Source organism: Danio rerio, chromosome 5 (assembly GCF_049306965.1).
Source record: "Danio rerio strain Tuebingen ecotype United States chromosome 5, GRCz12tu, whole genome shotgun sequence".
In the NCBI taxonomy this organism is placed as follows: domain Eukaryota; kingdom Metazoa; phylum Chordata; class Actinopteri; order Cypriniformes; family Danionidae; genus Danio; species Danio rerio.
Genome location: NC_133180.1, coordinates 37,932,385 through 37,947,267, shown reverse-complemented (window position 1 = coordinate 37,947,267; position 14,883 = coordinate 37,932,385). Strand labels below are relative to the sequence as shown.

General features: G+C 37.3%; 2 protein-coding genes across 5 annotated transcripts in view; one reads left to right on the top strand and one right to left on the bottom strand.

Annotated features, from left to right (window-relative positions):
• The window catches only part of ftr84 (finTRIM family, member 84), a 61,055-nt gene extending 53,140 nt beyond the window's left edge, over nucleotides 1-7,915 (top strand). For 2 of the 4 annotated variants that reach the window (XM_073951148.1, XM_005165370.6), the window contains 7 exons: nucleotides 669-764; nucleotides 2,203-2,328; nucleotides 2,494-2,601; nucleotides 2,765-2,921; nucleotides 4,041-4,094; nucleotides 4,911-4,964; nucleotides 5,073-7,915. In XM_073951148.1, coding sequence (XP_073807249.1) covers nucleotides 669-764; nucleotides 2,203-2,328; nucleotides 2,494-2,601; nucleotides 2,765-2,921; nucleotides 4,041-4,094; nucleotides 4,911-4,964; nucleotides 5,073-5,617 — 1,140 coding nt within the window. In that variant the 3' untranslated portion in view covers nucleotides 5,618-7,915. The remainder of the gene's footprint in view (nucleotides 1-668; nucleotides 765-2,202; nucleotides 2,329-2,493; nucleotides 2,602-2,764; nucleotides 2,922-4,040; nucleotides 4,095-4,910; nucleotides 4,965-5,072) is intronic. The other 2 variants (XM_073951149.1, XM_073951147.1) reach the window with 1 other exon arrangement.
• Nucleotides 7,916-9,540: 1,625 nt separating this feature from the next.
• On the bottom strand, nucleotides 9,541-14,430 carry nfkbib (nuclear factor of kappa light polypeptide gene enhancer in B-cells inhibitor, beta). The gene is given in 6 exon segments (NM_001128795.1): nucleotides 9,541-10,173; nucleotides 10,256-10,492; nucleotides 12,295-12,383; nucleotides 12,578-12,782; nucleotides 13,422-13,539; nucleotides 13,624-14,430. Coding segments are annotated over 6 exon segments (1,185 nt in total). The 5' UTR covers nucleotides 14,115-14,430; the 3' UTR covers nucleotides 9,541-10,128.
• Nucleotides 14,431-14,883: the final 453 nt, after the last annotated feature.

The window sequence follows — 14,883 nt, the reverse complement described above, 5'->3', positions numbered from 1 at the left end:
CTGTTTTATGGCCAACAAATACAGCAATAAAGCAACAAACGTTTAAAACCTTTTTTTTTTGTTGGATTAATTGCAGTATTTGTTGGCCAGATGGATGACTTGGCATTTTTGTTACCATACAGTGTTTTCAAGATAAATGTAATTGTTTCAAAAAGTGTTTAAAAATAATAATAATAATAATAAATTGAAACAACTGTAAAAACATTTTTATAATGTCATTTGTATTGTTTTTATTTCAGATTGGTGTCACTTTTGAATATTTTGATTTTGATGCATCCTTTGTGACAAAAAAAAGTAACTTCTAATGATATAAAATAAAGTGCACAGCTTTAGAAAAATAAAGAGTCCAGTTTCTCTGGATTTAATGTTTATTAGGTTTGGGTTTGAGTAAATCAATATTTTAATAACATTTTAAAAGTCGCTGAAGCCTCTAAATGTCATTTTAAAATATATTTTAAAATGAGCATTTTCTAAACATATGAGAAAAATGCTCCTATTAAAAGACAATTCCAGATAGCATTTAAAGGCTTTTGCTACTCTCAAATTTCAATTAACAAGGGGATGGGGCGGTGCAAAGGGTTGTCTATTGAAGGCAAATTGGCAATTGCTATAGTGGATAAATGTATTTCCTGCAATGTAATGAGTCTCAAATCTTTGTGTGGTTGCAGAAAATCTTGGTGGCTACTCAGTCGAAGGTTCAGCACATTATTCAGGATCGAATGAAAGAGTTTCAAGAACTCAGACACAACGTAGAAGTCCTTAAGGTTTGACCTAAACAAGCTTTGTGATCAAACATGTCTCATTATTATTCAGCTTAAGTGATTATAACTCAGTGTTTTTTAACTGCACCCATTAGACATGTATTATTACTGGTCAGTTTTTACCCATAAAAAGATTACTAAAAATATAGTAACTAGAAAAATTATATCCAAAAACTGATTATTGCTCGTGGAAATATATAACAACAACGTACTAAAAACAGAAAAGTATTCCTGTGATTTTGAAACAGTTCTCATTCACATGCTATATTATGCATTTAAAGCAATGTCACTTTGTAAAGAAACACTAGTCCAGCATTGTTGTTTTATTCGTCAATTACTAAGAGTGCATTAGTGCCCCACCAGTGATGATATACAGCCATTTTGCACTGCTACGAGTGTGATGTTGCGTTTATACAACAGTTCGACGGCATAATCGTGTACATAAAAAAAAAATCAAACACGGAGAGTCTAAAAATTATTTTGTATAAGGAACTACTTTCTTCAACCACTCATCTACAGCTGATGTTAGAACAGCAGAAACTGTTACTAATTTACCAACATCACTTTAGAGCTAGTATTTGAATGATTCTCTAGCGTAATATCTAAAGTGATGACAAAACCGGTGATTTTGCTCATATTTCAAGATTATAAGGCTGAACAGCATGAAATTTCCATCAGTCTACAGAGATTTCCCAGTATTTCTCTATTGCAATCGAAAGATCACAATAATTAACTCTGTAAAAGTCAAAGCATTGCAAACCCAACCAGATTACTGTTGTGTTTGCAATAAGGAAAAACTCTAACACATGCAAGCAATTAGTTTTTCTTTCTGTTTACTGGACTAGTCTGCAGTAACGAAAACAAAAGACGCATTAGAAACAAACATTATTATGCGGTCTCTTTTGCTATCTTGTGAATGGACAACGTCAACCGTCTTTGCTCTGCTACAAAACAACTACAATCTCGCCTAAAAAAGCCTCAAAAGTACATTGTAGGCCTCTGCTTTTCACTGGTGTAGGCGGAGTAATACACAAGAGTAAAGAGGCTGTATGACTTCTGATATTGAAGAATATTGCATGGCTATCAGCCAATTAATTCGAGAACCAGACCGAACTGTTGTATGAATATGTATATATATATATATATATATATATATATATATATATATATATATATATATATATATATATATATATATATATATATATAAACTTAAATGTACCATATGAATAAGAATTCCAAAATTGTATATTTCCCTATTGTATACTATATAAAAACCTTTTGTGAAGTAAGTTCACAGTCAAATGTAGTACCTATTATTCAGACAGTATGTGATTTCAGATCCAACAATAATGTCCCAGTTCTTCTATCGTTTGTGCTCTGTGCTGCCCCCTGGCTATGTGGATGCATGCTGTTGTTGATTTTCACACTTTCTTTGAAGGGAAATGCACAGCGGGCCCAGACTGACAGTGATAAAATCTTCAATGAGATGCAACAGGCAGTAGAGCGGTGGCACGCTGAGATCACCCAGCTCATACAGGCTAATCTACAAGCCTCCATGGCTCAGGTAAATACACAATGCATTCAGATATGAATGAGGAAGTGATGCATTCATCTCAGTAAATTTAAAGCACTTTACACTTTAATTGAGCTTTATGCAAGTACTGGGACAAAAGGACATAACTGATATGTTTCAGACAAACTGACTGTAATAGCTTTAATGCACTGACAGGCTCAGGGATACATAGAGAGACTTGAACAAGAGATCATGGAGCTTCAGAGGAGAGATGGTGAATTACGTCTAATACTTGACACAGAGGACAACATTCACTTCCTACAGGTAAAAGAAGTGTTACATCTTCTTATATTTAACATTTTCTTTGTCATTAAGAAAGGTTAAATCACTTGATTTAACTGCCTAACTGCAAATGTTTTGTTTGAGATGGACGTTCATGGAAGCTACTTTTCAGCGTTGATTTGAAGTGTCTTCATTTTTTGTACAGAATTTCCCCACACTGTCTGTCCCTCCGGAGCCCATGGTACCTAAAGTTCTGATAAACCCAGAGTTCTCCTTCAGCGAGATCACCAAGAGCGTCTCTGACATGAAAGACCACCTGGACGACATCTGCAAAAAAGAGCTGGGAATTATCTCCAAACGAGGTAAACATGAAGACTCACGGAGAAGCTGAGTAAAAGATATGACCTTGTTTTTTTACTATTGTTATATCTATACAAAGTACAGATAGAAGACATCACTCTGCATTAGACAGACAAAAAAAGATAAATCTACTATTGCTACAGACAAATTTCTGAATGAAATTCAAACAATGACGCAGAAGGTGTTATATACTCGACTGTTAATGGTTTCTTATTGCTATCAATGTGCAACATTAGAAGTCTTTTTTTAACATGAAGGTCTTTAAAGTCACATTTGATCAATTGAATGTATCCTTGTTGAAAGTAATGTTTTTTAAGGGGTGCTCCAGAGTGTATTTTTAAGGCTTGGTTCTGTTTATAAGATGCAAAGCAATGTGTGCTCATGCTTCATTTGTAAAAATCTTGTTTTTCGTTCATATGTCTTTAATATCATACTGCTACTAAGCTAACATGAAAACGACAATCATGTTTCCTAGTTCCTCCGAAAGCGCGCCTTCAAGAGGCTCTGATTGGTCGACTAACATAATGCGCTGTGATTTGTGGATCAGCTCCAACTGTTCCTTTTTTGATGAGTTTTTAGTCGAATCCAGCACTGAACTGGGAGATATTCTGAAAGCTGTCCTTTTTCAAATGCTAGAGCTATATCCATACTTAAAATTAAATTGTAAGCACTGTGTCGTGTCCTTTGGAAGCCCAAATACAGAAACAGGAAAAAGCTCTGTGGAAATAGCAGTGTTTGGACGCCACTTTAGCTTCCTATGCTGTAACGGTACAGCGCCTCTGGCCATGTCCCTTTGCTCAGTGTGGTAAATGCGGGTGTTGTATGCGCGTAACCTGAAGCATTTGTGATCTCACTAGGCCAGATGTATTATTTTGCAGTCCCCAAAATTTGCCAAGCCAAGGTCTCCCTTTGCATTGAACTTTGAGCATATTACATTCAGTGATGTTGTTTATGTTTACACAGCTACATTACCCATCAATAAAGTTTAAAATATGATGTCATAGAGGACCACCCCTTTATATCTTATTGACCCCAAACTTGTGCATGATAGTGTACATAAAGATTTATTTTTATACATAAAGATTTTATATTAATTTATTATATTTATTGTTTCCTCTCAGTGAGTGACACTTCAGTGTATGTCCTGATCCCGAGGTCTGGAGAACGTTTGATTGGTGAGGAGAATATCTCAGTTTCTAGATTTTTTTAAATAAAGAATTTTAAGGCGTGTTTACACCAAGAGTCCAGTACATAATAATAATTATAATAATAATAATAATAATAATAATAATAATAGTAATGGCACAGTGGGACAATAGTTTTGGAATAAGAGCTATTTTATTCATTGATTAAATTGCCTTGGTCCTACACCTTCCACAGAATATTAATACAAATATCAATACATTTGGACCACTTAATGCTATCAGGGGCATCACGGTGCAAAGTGAGTAGCGTTGTCACCTCACAGCAAGAAGGTTGCCGGTTCGAGCCTCGGCTGGGTCAGTTGGCATTTCTGCGTGGAGTTCTCCCCATGCATGTGCATGTTCTCCCCGTGTTGGCGTGGGTTGCCTCCGGGTGCCATGCTCTATAGGTGAATTGGGTAAGCTAAATTGTTCGTAGTGTATTATATAGCATGGGTATGGGTGTTTCCCAGTGATGGGTTGCAGCTGGAAGGGCATCTGCTGCGTAAAACATATGCTGGATAAGTTAGCGGTTCATTCTGCTGTGGCGACCCTTGATTAATAACGGGACTAGGCCGAAGAGAAAATGAATGAATGAATTATGCTATCAGGATGTGAAGAGACTTTCAACCAGCATAACAAACATCGTTTGTGAAGACAGTCACCTATTGTTTTTTTTAAACAGATCTTTATTGTACGTTGTTGTTGGTGCTAATATGCCTGTTCTTATAGTTATCTCCTTTAGTTATATAGACTGAATAAGGCTGAACAGAACTATGCATTTATGTGTTGCTTACACTATATTTCCAGCTCAGATAAAAACAGACTTCCAAGATCCTAAAACAAGACCGGATTTCCTCAGATGTGAGTGTACAAACAATTCCACATTAATGAATCTCTTCACTGTACAGATGATAACATTATTACTTAATGATCTCTGTTTCACTTAATTTCTGCTGTTTAATTTCACAGATTCTTGTAAACTTACATTTGACCCCAACACGGCCTATAAAGAGCTAGTCCTTTCAGACGGGAACCGCCGTGTGACCCGCAAGCGAACAACCCAGTATTACCCAGATCATCCAGAGCGATTTGATGGCTTTTGTCAGATCCTGTGCAAGGAGCCGCTCAGCGGAGTGCGGCATTACTGGGAAGCGGAGTGGAATGGGGAATTTTCCATCGGAATTGCCTACAAGAGCATCAGCCGCAAAGGTAAGAACTCCAACAGCCTTCTTGGATACAATGATAAATCCTGGAGCCTTCTGTGCTCAGACTCTGGATACTCAGCTTGGCACAATAAGATGGATAAAGATCTGCCTGGTACACCTCGCACCTCTCGGATCGGTGTGTATCTGGATTACGCTGGAGGATCTGTGTCTTTTTACACTGTGTCTGAGGCGATGGAGCTTATACACAGATTTCAGGCCAAGTTCTCTGAACCGCTGTTTGCAGGGTTTGGTGTTGGATCATCTGTAAATCTGTGCGTGCTCGAGAAGAACTTCCGATCATATCACTAAATGGGTTTAAGCTTGGGCTTTTCTGTTGTTTAATTGGGAAAAATACTTAAAAGAGTGATAGCCAGATCAAGGCAGTATTTGGAGATTCATACTTTTCTTCATTAAGCTCTTAATGAAATTTATAAATATATACTGAACCAATGACCGCTCTGGGAATCTCGCAGTGTTTCCAGGTCACTTTTTGCAATGTAAATAAGGATAAAATATCTTATTGTTTAAAGAAGACTACTATTAGGAGCCCTTGGATGGGTACATTATTTTCAGGAGAACTAGCATATGAGCACACTTGTAGCTTGGGTCTTTTGATCCAGATCAAAAAAGGCAACAATGCATTTAGTTTTGGATCGCTTGCTATTCTGATTGTCATGTTTAAGACCAAACCTAAAGATACAAAAAATAGTTAAATGAGCATGTTGTTTGTTTAAATTCAAGTGTTTTTTGTAACTGAGAAGTCATTAAGAGCTTTGGTCTAGGTTTTCCGTCTACTACTACTTCAAGGAGATGACATTTACCACTGTACTGAAATATAATGGGCAATGTAGCTTCTATTTGATGAGAACAGACTGCTGTGTAAGTGTTTTGTCCTCAGTAAGGTCACATATTTTGATTTCACAATGTTTTTGTTTTGTTTGTTTTTTTTGTCTTTAGATTGTGTTGTGGTCATATTTCAAACTAGTAGAGTTGACTTGGAAGTGGACAGAGAATCTTTTTCAAGGGCCTCATTTATATATACATGTATGCACATCATGAATTTGCCAAGTTTTATGCTATCTTGGATTAACATCTGTGCTTATTCTGGAACATCAACCCAACCATAAATGTAAACTATTTCCAAATTCAGAGGGGAATAATAGTTAGATAATCATGTAGAAGTGCATAAACCGTAAGCCTAAACTTAACATAAACCGTATCTCTTAATTCTGATTGGCTGATTGGAATGTTGTTCCAGGATCAACATAGATGTTAAGCCAGAAACATGTCCTTCTTGGTGGAATCAGGTTGGTTATACATGTGTGCATACATATATAAATGAGGCCTTTAATAAGTTTTTCTGTCCACTTGCTGATTATATGTAATGGTCAATGTACCAGGGACGACATGTGGTCAGGGGATGCCATCATCCTCAGTGGTTATCATAAGATGTATGATAAAATCAATAATTGTCCACTGATCTGTGTTATAAATGCAATAAATGTATAATTAAATTAATTTAAATTATTTTATAATCAAAATTGAGGTATTTTGCTTGTCCTGTTCAATTATAGCGATGTAAGCAAGCTGTGCCTCATGTCAGAGTGCGCAATCCCTTGCAAACTGGGTTGGCTTTGGCTTAATCAGTGTATGCTACCAATTTAATGCTTCATTAAATTAATGTTTTTATACATTGTAAACATTTTTATTATATGCCCTCACTTTCCGTATAATAGGTAATGTATGTCTATCAGATATTTCAGGCCCATAGCCAGGGGGTTTGCGTAATGCAAAAGACCTCATTGACAAAAGTTCAGAATTTGTCCAGTACATGAGCTCATTTGGGCGAGGCAGTGGCACAGTAGGTAGTGCTGTCGCCTCACAGCAAGAAGGTCGCTGGGTCGCTGGTTGGCGTTTCTGTGTGGAGTTTGCATGTTCTCTCTGCCTTCGCATGGGTTTCCTCTGGGTGCTCCGGTTTCCCCCACAGTCCAAAGACATGCGGTGCAGGTGAATTGGGTAGGCTAAATTGTCCGTAGTGTGTGTGTTTGAATGTATGTGTGGGTGTTTCCCAGAGATGGGTTGCGGCTGGAAGGGCATCCGCTGCGTAAAAACTTGCTGGATAAGTTGGCGGTTCATTCCGCTGTGGCGACCCCGGATTAATAAAGGGACTAGGCCGACAAGACAATGAATGAATGAATGAATGAGCTCATTTGTCAAATTTTGACTGCTATGTCATCCTAAATAGTAAAAATTACACCATTGAAAAAGACTTCAAGACCACTAATCTTCTGTTAGGTATCGCTTCCATGTGACTCCAGCTAATCAGTTTTGTCTAATGCAAACAATTAATTTTCATGAGTCCAACGTCCAGCTGTGCAAGAAACTATACAATCTGATGTAATTGAAGTCTTCTTTTGCTACTGTATTCTTTTTAAATAGAGAAAGCATTTTACAAGTCTTTTTTATTCTCAATCTGGGACCTTACTCTTGAAACAAATAATGACCCATAATAAGATTCATTTAAATACTAGTATCGCTATTGTTATCCATGAATTTTCAAATGTACTTTATTACAAGAGAGGCTATAAAAATCATGATGCTGTACATTATTATGTTTTCATTTTTTTATTAGTCAAATGGCCAAATTCGGACTGAGGAAAGTTGAATGTGCTGGCCAGTTTGTTATTTGCCTAATAAATGACAATAGGCTACAGTTTTTAATTTAAAACTTTAACAGATTCCTATTATTTGTTTAATGAAATTTGATGTAATAAATTAGTATCTTAAAAACAATTTTCTTTCATATTTTTTTGTTTTCTAAATCTTGAGGAAATATGTTGGCACATCAAAATTGTGGTTATGAATACAAATTCTAATACTAAAAAACGAGTGCTTAAAATGTCACTAAAATGCAGTATTTAAATCTACATGGTGACATTTACAGTACTTATAAAGGACATGTCTGTATGAAAATAGAGATGTTTAAAACTGGTGACCACTCACTTAAATACACTCTACGATGTTTGAAATTAGATGAGATCGATTGTGTTAATAAGCACGAGACAAGTAAAACCAGTCTTTGCGTCATTATTATTGTTTATTGTCCTTTTCTATGGTTGCTAAGAGCTTTTCAGTGATTTCACCAATCACCAAGTAAACAGAAATAAGTACAGGTGAGAGGAAATCTGTGCAGCATGTATTTGTACACATGGATTCAAACACAAATCCAACTTCCCTTAAAGCAACTGTACCACTCAAACCTTTAAGACTTGGGTCAGACTTGCATTACTCCAAACATGTTACTTCTCCCACTCTCCTGGATGTTACTGTGACCTTAGCTTCAGAAAGAATAAAGTCAAATCAATGACATATTCCCAGTGGACAAATAACAATTACAAACTTGCTCTGCACAACAGTATTCCGTCAACTCACAGAGGACAAGTAGAACAGGAGCCCTGATTTCCAAATGAGCGTCCATTTTATCAATCATCAACCAAAAATATTCACACTCAGCCAAATAAAACATCTGAAACCGGTGACAAAATGTCCACAACCCTAATGCCCCCATGTGAGTGACTAAAAATCTTTACTTTAATAACAATTGGAAACAAAATAAATCAAATCAGTATATATATTTTTAATTATAGTAGTACATTTCAAATATAATTTAAATGCTTTAAGAATTGTGTAAATTTAATGTAATTTGGAATGTTGTTGATTCTTGACGATATGATCATGTAACTGCATTTAGTGAAGTCTGAAATGTGAACAACGTTCAAGAATTTCAGCATGTTAATCCAAAGTTGTGAATCTGTTGTCATTTCTATTGTAGAATTCTTTAAAATTGTAATTTGATTTATTTAGTTATGCATAAAACGCTTTAAATCGCTTCCTGACCAACTATCCTTTCCTGCATTGCTCATGTCCACTTCTTGTCTATCCTATTTGACCCCTAAGACCCATTGTATTATACAGAAAAGCGAATTAAAAACAACCACTGTAAACACACATTAGACGGTTGGGAAGTCACAATGAAAACAGTGACACTCCACTCAAACACAGCAAATAGTTGGTTTAGCAGTGATAGTAATTCAGCCAGTTTATTAAAAACCATTCGTGTTTCTCTTCAATAGTTCTTCACCTAAATCTGCCAAATAATTTAGCTTTAAAAATAAAGGAAAAAGCCTTTTTTTTTCATCTTGTACATCAACACATCCCTTATAGTGGGGGCATCACAGCTGCATGATGCCTTCATACAGCATAGACACGCTGTTTAGTGTCTTCTAGCTAATTTGGTTCTTAAAGAGATAGTTCAACCAAAAAAAGGGATCATTTACTCAACCTCTTGAACACGTACTGACCATTTCATATTTGAAACACACACATTTACTGTAAGACATGTTAGATGAACGTTGCTTAAACATTGGACATCTGTGTGCGCACAAAAAAACACTTCCAAAATAACCCCAACATATCTTCTCCATACGCGTTTGAAGTAAATGATAACAGAATATGTGTCTTAAGATGAACTATCCCTTTAATTCTGATACATACTAGATGATCTGATGAATTAATTAAATGAAAAGCTGCCTCCATTGTTAGAAGGCTTTATGTGACGTCAGGCTTAAATAACTTTGATCCTGATAAACAGAATCTATGTAATCAATCAACCTAAACCAATACCAGCATACAGACATCATACGGTACCATTAACAAAGACACACACATACAGAATAGCCTCCACCAGATACACTCAGACACCACAATCATTCAGCTGGAGCTCAAAGGGTCTATGGCAGAGCAGTGTCCATGTTTTACAGCTACAGCACTCGCTGTCCATTAATGATGACATCATCAAACTCCTCCTGCGACAGAATGAGAACTGATGAGTATACAAGCAGATTTGAAGGCATTCGGCTAGTAAATGTGCGTGGTTTGGGCTTTTACCTCTTCACTCTCTCTGCATTCTTCCTCCTCTTCATCGTCCTGTGAGTAAGTGGCCCCATGGGCACGGAGTAGGGTCTGGATATCTTTGTTGGGTCTGTAAAGGGCACAGTAGAAGGGTGTGTGGCCTGCATACGACCGCTGATTTACCAATGCACCAGCGCTCAATAGTAGCTCCACTGTTTCTAGCTTCTGACTTTCCACTGCCCAGTGCAATGGAGACCGACCTGACCCCAGATCCTACAAAGTCAATAAGATAATCATTATTTTATATATATATATATATATATATATATATATATATATATATATATATATATATATATATATATATATATATATATATATATATATACAAATTAAGAAAGAATAGGAAGAAAAGGAAAACAAATATGGCTGTATATTTAACTAGTGGTTGGCAAAGCGAGACTTTATGAATCCGCTTCACTGAAACAGTCGAATCAAATGTGTTGAAACTTCGAAACGTTTTAAAAACCTGTCTCAACAGTGACACCTAATGGTCATTTTCATGTATTGCTTAGGAACAGCTTCAACAAACAAACAGTTAAACAAATTGAGTTATTAAACTTCACGTTGTAGAGTTGAAGTTTCAAGTGATTTAGTGAAGAGTTGGGAGTTCCTGGATTGAATGCACAGATAATGGGTTCAAATCCAGGGTGATGCAGCTACAGATGTTAGTTTTTAAATGTTCTGTTCTTGTAGCGCAATATATTTTAACATTGATCTGACATCCGAATTAACACTTTGTGAATAAATATGTCTTGTTCTGGTCATTAAAAAGTAACATTATTAAAATACATCAAGTCATAATTTCCGAATATTTGTACAATTCGGGATTCAAACTCAGGCCATTTGCAGCATAGTTTCTCTGACCGTCAGTCAATCGGAGATTCGACAAGTCTCGAAATGCCTCTGAAACAACCAATGCTTTGAATCGCTTTAGACACGTGACCTGGTGTTTCGAATAATCTTAGTCACGTGACTTGGGTGTTTTGCGTCGGTGCAGTTTTTTGAAACTCTTGCGCTTCAGGATCTCGACACTGTGTCGAAACATCAGCCTTCCCTTTATTTAACAGTACACTATGTAACTTTTGGTTCAAAAAGTGACTCCATCACAACTTCTGAACCATGTTTCTGTTGTACCCTGAATCACCACAGTAAGCGTATAATGAGGAAGGAATACATGAACACGGGCTATTGTATTATTAAAAAAAATAATGCACACACATGATGTGGCCCTGACACACAGTGGAGTGTGCATTATTTCCTAATGATTCAGACTAAAGTCAATTATTCAACTTATACTATGGTTACCACACCTAAAAAAAAAAAAGACATTATTTAGATGTTGTATTTCAAGATATATTCGTCAGGCTTTTATCCTCAAACTATCCTATCCTTCTATGTGTAGTGCTAGTTTCTTCTGCACCTCAAAGTATATTGTTTTGAACTATTGTGAAATAACTACAATCATTCAGTGTAATGATATTAATACTTGCCTAAAAATACTTTAGATTTGTGTTTCTCTGAAAATAACTGAATATCTTAGATTTTTAAACAGCCAATGAGCATAAATCAAGCATTAAACAGCCCTGTAGTATTAGTGATTTCAGTTTACACCTGTCAAGATGCATTTGGTGGGAAAATGCATACATTCTTCATTCGCCTGTAACTTTTTGTATCCATACACAAAGAGAAATAGCTCCAGTTACTCTTGTGTATGTAAGGTGTGGGGGCAACATTAAAGTTAATGACCATGACAATTATTAATCAAAACAACAAATCATTGCTTGTAAAAACACATGAACCCCAAACAAAAAGAGCCTGTAATAACACCTGAATAAACATTGGCTTGTAACCTAACAGCCAGCCATGTAGCTTGTTTTAATTGTGTACATATGTGCTACAAACCACATTCATCAACACAAATGTTCTCCATAGAGATGAATGCAGAGACTATTAACTGCTTGAGAGACAAAAGCTACATATTGCACCATTAAATCGAATGCTATTTTTCTCACCCGTTGATTGGCATCTGCTCCTGCCTCCAGCAGCATTTTGATGACATCAAAATTGCCTCTATATACAGCCAGGTGCAGAGCACTTACACCTTGAAAAGAGAGATGAACAGAGAAAGTGATTAAAATATGAATGTAAAAGGCCTATTGATGAGTGTTAAAAAATAAAAATGCAATTTTTTGATAACCATAGAAGCAACTTACAACAACCTTCAATGCAATTTATTGAAAGTCACTTTGGATGCTTTAAAATGATTAACATAAGTCTATTTGCTCGAGTCTGTACCTGCATAATTGGTGAGGTTTAGGTGCTCTGGTGGTGTCCGTGAGCAGCTGGTCAGCTCTCTCACACACTCTGTGCGCAGCTCTCTCACAGCCAGGTGTAACGGTGTGTTTCCACCCCTCTCTTGGATCTCTGCACTGGCTCCGCTCCACAATAACGCTCGAACACACTCACTGCTGTCGACAATGACTGCTAAATGCAGAGCGGTCTGAGTAAGGAAGAAAAAGAGTGTGGAAAAAGAACTATTAGACATATGGAATCCATAATGTATTTGGCATATCAGTGCTGTTATATTCACTTATTATAAGTCACTTCCAGTTAATTGTTTTCTCCGTTCACCACTTATATACATGGTCTGTCACAGTCTCTGTTATTACTAGTGATAAATTGTGTATTTGGGATTATGAATGGGATTAGATGCACATGAGAAAATCCGAGTTCATTTGAGTGACTTGTTGCTGTAAAAAACTTTTTTTTTTCTTACAAACTTTGGTCATTAGCCTGTGATTTAATGGTTCATTCATAAAGAAAGTCCCTTGCTGTGTTTCTGAACTGTTTGAATGAATGATTGAATGAATCACTCATTTGACAAAGACTTGCAGCCAACTATTTGGTGATTATTGCACATCCCTATCAGAGAACAGACGTTGTGAGGGTCACAGTTAAAGCTTTAATTAAAGGTGATTTAATTAAGGAAAACATAATAGGCACACAAATTAAATAATCTACTGCAAATGTTTTAAGCCAAAATAAATCAGATCACCAATAATTAACAGCTAATTGCTTTTCATCAATAGATTGCTTGCTCGTTTTATTCTAGAAGCATCTGGCAATACTGTGCATTTACCTGGCCCAGGTCATTCTGGATGTCCAGGTAAGGAATCCAGGTGTTGTCCATCCCAATGTTTTGAAGGAGGCACTGGACAACACCCCATTGCTCATGAATCAGCGCCAAATGAAGTACTCTGAAAAACAAAACAGAAAAATATACAGTCTGACAACAAAACCGATAACCGTCCACTCCAGACGACAGCACAGCCTTAACTTACGTGTCCCCGTCCTCCGACAGAAAGTTGAGCGTGTTGAAAAGCTCTTCCCTCCGCTGGCGGCCCTCCTCTGTGTTTGTGACCGCCTGTCTGTCTGTCCCTGCGGGCTCGCTCAGGATCATAGTACCAATCCCGGCGGAGAGACACCCCACCACCGCATCCTCGTTAATGGAGTCCCCGATGGCAGAGTCAAGCCTCTCTCCGCCGCCGATCGACACACAGTCCGCGCTGCTTCTATTGTCGGGCGCATCCGAAGGCGGGATGTCCCGTATGTCAGACACACACCGTCCAGGTGTCCACATCTGCTCGGTCTCGGTGTAAGTGTCGTAGGGAACATCAAAACTGAGTCCGACTCCGCTAAAGGAGTCCAGTCCGCTGTCACACCAGTCCTCTGAGACAGAATCCAAGGCACCCCTTTTCTCCACAGCGTCGCTGCGTCCAGGCCGTGCATTCTGTCTCCGGGATTCACCGTGAATATCCTGCGTCCCCTCCATTTACATAAATCAGCTGTTTCAATTATGTCAGCCGTAACAAGAGAAACTACCTTTCCTTTCCTCACCAACAAAAGTGTTTGCGACGTTTGCCTTCAGTCCAGGTGGATTCCGTCTGACGGGTTGTTGATGTTTTTAGGGGAACAAGATGGGCTCTTTCTGGACAAATTCCCAAACAACAGCGGCAAGCGCTGTTGCACAAGCCTCAGATTCCCTCCATGTCCAGAGCATTCTAAAACTACAAATCGCTCACCTCTTGAGTTGCTGCTTACTGTTTTCTAGTTTGTCCAGAAAAGGCAGCGTAGGTGTTTTCCTGGGGAATTCCCAAAGCCACTGTAATCAGACACTCAAATTGCAAATACGCATGCGCGAAGCCCAGGACGCGCATGCGTATCACGTGCATAAATAGTCAGATTTTCTTTGGGAATTCCATTGAGCTCCGTTTGTTTGGGAAATTTCTAATAGTAATCTGAGTTGTAATTAAAAACAAGGTGAATAAATGGCGCACCCATTCGATTATTCTATTAATTGGTACTTTGCCTATTGTGTGGGTTGGGTTAGTAACACAATGCCTAGACAAAAATAGAGACCAGGAAGTTTTCCTCTCAGATCTCAGCCTTACAGTTTAGTCCAGTTTTGGTTTACTGCAAATTGCAATAGTGTAAAACTCTACAAAAACCATGGATTCACAGGAAAACATAATCAAAACACAATTCTAGTGTAGATAAAAAGGTTTCATTAACCAAAAATTAAACAAAGCTTGTAGAACTAT